A 4,558-nucleotide genomic window follows, 5' to 3' on the forward strand; every position below is an offset into this window, starting at 1 on the left:
ATGCAAATTCAACTTGAAGTGAAAGACAATGAAAACAAGTCCAAGAGAGCCAAAGTATGATCTTGAATATATCCCTTCTGAATTTAGAGATCATCTAAAGAATAGATTTGATGCATTGAACACCAACCACCGAAGGCCAGATGACCCAGCAAGGAGAAAAGGCAAAAGAATGGATGTTCCCTTCTCATTTAAGAAGACTTTGTAAAAGTTCTACATAACAATTCCACTTGCATTTCACTGGCTAAAATTTAGTCACATGACAGTATCTAGCTGCAATGGAGGCTGAGAAAATGGAGCAGAGTAGCAGTGTACATAGCTGACTATTGGGGTTCTATGTATTAAAGAAGAAAGGAAAAAATTGAAATTGTGAGACAAGTAGCACTTTCTGACACATTTCCCCAAATTTTCCTTTGGAATATTAGCCTCATTGAGTAGTTAGATGCCTCTAATTTTATTCTTCTTATTGTTCTTATATACAGCATAAAACTTTTTTGGATTGTTTTTTTTTCTCCTTAGGAAAACTGTTTCACTCTGAGGACTTACCTGACTTTGTACGCTTTTTTTTAATGTTCTACAAAGATAAACCCATAGACATGCTCTTGGGTGACATTTTTCAGATAAAGTATTGTAAACCACGAGAAACTTTTGTGAGTATTTCTTTACTTTATGAATACCAAATATATTAGGAAAATAATATCTATATAATGTAATTACCTACAATTTATTTACCAATCCAAAGCTGACTGATGCATCAAAAATTTCTATTAAGAGAATGATAAGACTAGCCACAGAGTAGGAGAAATTATTTTTAAGTTTTGTGTCCAAAAAAGGACCTGCACTCAAAATATATAGAGAATTATAAAAACTCAACAAGAGAACAACCCAATTTAAAATAGGTCAGAAGACTTGAACAAATACTGCTAAGTCTCTGAAGTTATCTCCCTTATCACAATAAGAAATGAACTCAGTTTTGCTTAAACAAGTTATTTTGGAGGTATTTACTGGGAAGCCAGCATTTGATCAATACAATCCCAATGGAACTTTTAATAAGAGGTTGCAACCATTATCATATTTGTTAAATTTTAGTTCTTCAATTGATTTTATCTGACCTTAATTTAGTTTCAAGTTAATTAACTTTAGATTAATGGATTGATGCAGTAGCCACAACAATGGACTCACACATACCAATGATCATGAAGATGGCCCAGGAGTGGGCTACATTTTGTTCTGTTATGCATAAGGTCCGAATGAATCAGAGCCCACTTGACAGCAAATAACAACAGCAATTATTTTATAGTTATGAAAGCAATTCTTTAATATAATATTTTTCTGTGAGTCAGTACTGAGTAGAAATGCATTTAAATATGAATGCTATTTTAAAATAATATGTATGTAAATTATATATTTATTTTTCTTTACTTATACATATATAATATCTAAAATAATTCTCAAATAGCAATTATAATAATTTCAGCTGTTTTTAATAGAAGTGATGTCACAAATCATCTTTCTTATTTTTAAGGAGATTATTTGAATGATTTTCCATTAAAGCATGTCATAATACCGACTCTGTTTTAATTATATACCCTTTACCATTTAAGGAGAAATTCAGGAGGTTGTAATTCAGTAGAGGAATTAATGAATATGGGAAGAGAAAGACAGAAAAATGTAGCCTAACAGAAATGGATAAAGATTAAAATATTAAAAATTGCCCTTAGGCCATTGGAATAAAAAGAAACGAGAGGAAAACTGTAGTTGGTACAATAATAGGTTGGTTTCTTAAGATAAAATACAAGAGAACACATGCTTTAACTAAATCTCTCTTTTATCTCAACTATTTTGTTCTATTATTAAGAAGAAAAAGCTTAAGGCTAATAGTTTTTTTAAAAAAAATATTAATATGTGTTGTTGTTAGGTGCCATTGAGCCAGCTTTGATTCATAGTGACCCTATATACAACAAAACAAAACTCTGTGTGGTCCTGCACCATCCTCACAATCCTGGCTATGCCTGAGCCTATCATTGCAGCCACTGTGTCAATCCATCTTGTTAAGATTCTTCCCCTTTTTCACTGACTCTTCACTCTAACAAGCATGGTAAGCTTTTCCAGGGACTGGTCCCTCTTGACAATGTGACCAAAGCATATGAGACAAAATCTGGCCATTTTTGCTTGTAAGGTGCATTCCGCCTGTACTCCTTTCAAGACAGATTTATTCATTCTTCTGGCAGTCCATGGTATTTTCAGTATTCTTTTTTTCAGTATTCTTCATCAACACCACAATTCAAAGGCATCAACTCTTCTTTGGTCTTCCTTATTCACTGTCCAGCTTTTACACACATATGAGGTAACTCAAAATACCATGGCTTAGGTCAAGCACATCTTAGTCTTCAAAGTAACATCTTTGCTCCTTAACATTTTAAAGAATTCTTTTGCAGCAGATTTGCCCAGTGTAATACATCTGATTTCTTGACTGCTTCTTCCATTGGTGTTAATAAATATTAATATAGAACTACAGAAAAAGCTAACATGATTAAAAAAATTCTATCATCAGTAAATGCAATAATAAAGCAAGTTTGTGTTTTTACAGAAGATTGTTATTTCTCATATTTTTTCCCAGAAAGAATGCTTAAAAAGAAATAAGCAAGTTCGTATTCGATATAAACCTTCTCTTTTCCAGCATGTGGGTATACATTCATCATTCCCTGGAAGAGAACAATATTACAAAGTAAGATTTTGAAATGTAAATTTAATATAAAATAGTTTATGAAATTATAAAAATAGTATTTAATAAAGTGATGAAAACATGAGACAGACTATAGAATGTGGTTATTTAAGAACAATTTATCTAATGATAGCAATATATGCTATGAAAATCATTTATAAACTGAGAATTATCTTTTAAAGACATAATTTATCTAGCATGATTAGAAAAATCCAGCCTAGGTAAACTTCTTTGCCTTACTATTCCCAACTGTACAGTTCAAATAATAAGATTAAACATGTGTTTTGAAAATTATAACAACATTCATTATTTTAGTTTAAACTTCAAAATTATACAAGAATAGGACTTCTGGTAATATGACAGAATAGGCATACAAGCTACACAGACCCTCTTCAACAAAGAAAAGAGAAACCAATTGACAGAGACACAGAAGATAATCCTGGAGCCCTGAGCTTTGAAAAGAAGTATACAGAAGTGGATTAGGCACTAACTAGTGAAAAAACCTGAATAAAAACAGTGAGTATGGAGATGGATGGAGCTGCAGACTGTCAGCTACTCTGATGGGACCAACAGCCGGAATATTTCCAGATGGTGCTGGGACTTGAGAATTGACCAAAAGATCAGCCCCAGTCACCAATTGCTGCTGGAATGACTGCATTGCTGGCCTATGACTGGGAAGGAAAACTGCAAGGAGCAAGACAACCTGAGTTATGGACCTTCAGCTTTCAGGAGGGTGCAGCCATTTTGATTTATAAGCAGTGGCCATTTTGGATATTTGAAGTGACCCAGGGCACAGCTATTTTAATGTTTACAAGTGGTGGCCATATTGGATTTAAAAGTGATAGCATTCTCATTCAGATTCCAGGGACCTAAGGATAGGCTCCATTTGCCAAAGATGACAGGGTATACAGGAGGCTGACAATGGAAAAGGAAACAGGTGGTGATTGTGTAAGTGCTGCCAACCAGCAAATAGAGGAGCACAGTACCCTGCTTATGTAGATAACATCCAAATAAAAGAAAGAAAATGAAAATTATGGGCAAGTCACTCCAACATACAATCACCAATTAAATATAAACACAAAAATGTCACAATGTCTCAGAGACAACAGAGCATCAGAGTCGACACAAAGAAGCAAGATAAAGCAGGAGAAACAAAGTACCAGAATACATACCCAAAACATATCCCTGAGAAAGAAGCAGCATTGGAATTCCCTGATAAGGAATTCAAAAGAATTATATTTAGCTACCTTCAGTGGATTGAGAGACAGATCAAGGAAAACACTGACAAAATTGAGGAAAACGTACAGAAAACCCTAGAACAATTTTGAAAGACAATACAAGAACAAAATGGCAAAATAAATGAAAAATTAGAAACGATACAAAACCTACAGATAGACATGCAGAAGATTAATACTAAATTCTCAGAAATAGATAAGGCATTAAGGTGTTCCGGCAAGATGGCGAACTAGGCACAAGGACTGCACAGATGCTCTTCAACGAAGAAAGGGGAAATCAATTAACACAGACACAAAAGATAATCTTGGACCCCTGAGCCTTGAAGGGAAAGATACAAAAGTGGACTAAACCCCAACTAGCAGAAGAATTTGCGTGAAAATACCAAAAAAGAAGACACACGGAGCTGCGGTCTGGCAGTGGACTGAGTGACCCTGACGGCACAGACGACATGGCTTGGAGATTCCCGAGGGGTGGTAGGACCTAAGAATTAACCAAAAAATCACCCTACTAGCCAGGAACTGCACGAAAGACTGTGCACGGTGGCTGGGGAACAAACGGAGAAGGTGAAGAGAAAGGTGGGCTGAGTTGTGGACTTTTGCC

General features: G+C 34.8%; 1 protein-coding gene across 1 annotated transcript in view; it reads left to right on the top strand.

Annotated features, from left to right (window-relative positions):
- MGAT4D (MGAT4 family member D) overlaps positions 1-4,558 on the top strand; it is a 144,426-nt gene that overhangs the window by 102,098 nt on the left and 37,770 nt on the right. Inside the window, exons 9-10 of the mRNA XM_007941222.1 lie at positions 517-647; positions 2,618-2,725. Of these exons, the coding sequence (XP_007939413.1) occupies positions 517-647; positions 2,618-2,725 (239 nt within the window). The remainder of the gene's footprint in view (positions 1-516; positions 648-2,617; positions 2,726-4,558) is intronic.

Source organism: Orycteropus afer, unplaced genomic scaffold (assembly GCF_000298275.1).
Source record: "Orycteropus afer afer isolate SDZICR_OR568_19922 unplaced genomic scaffold, OryAfe1.0 scaffold00076, whole genome shotgun sequence".
NCBI lineage: Eukaryota > Metazoa > Chordata > Mammalia > Tubulidentata > Orycteropodidae > Orycteropus > Orycteropus afer.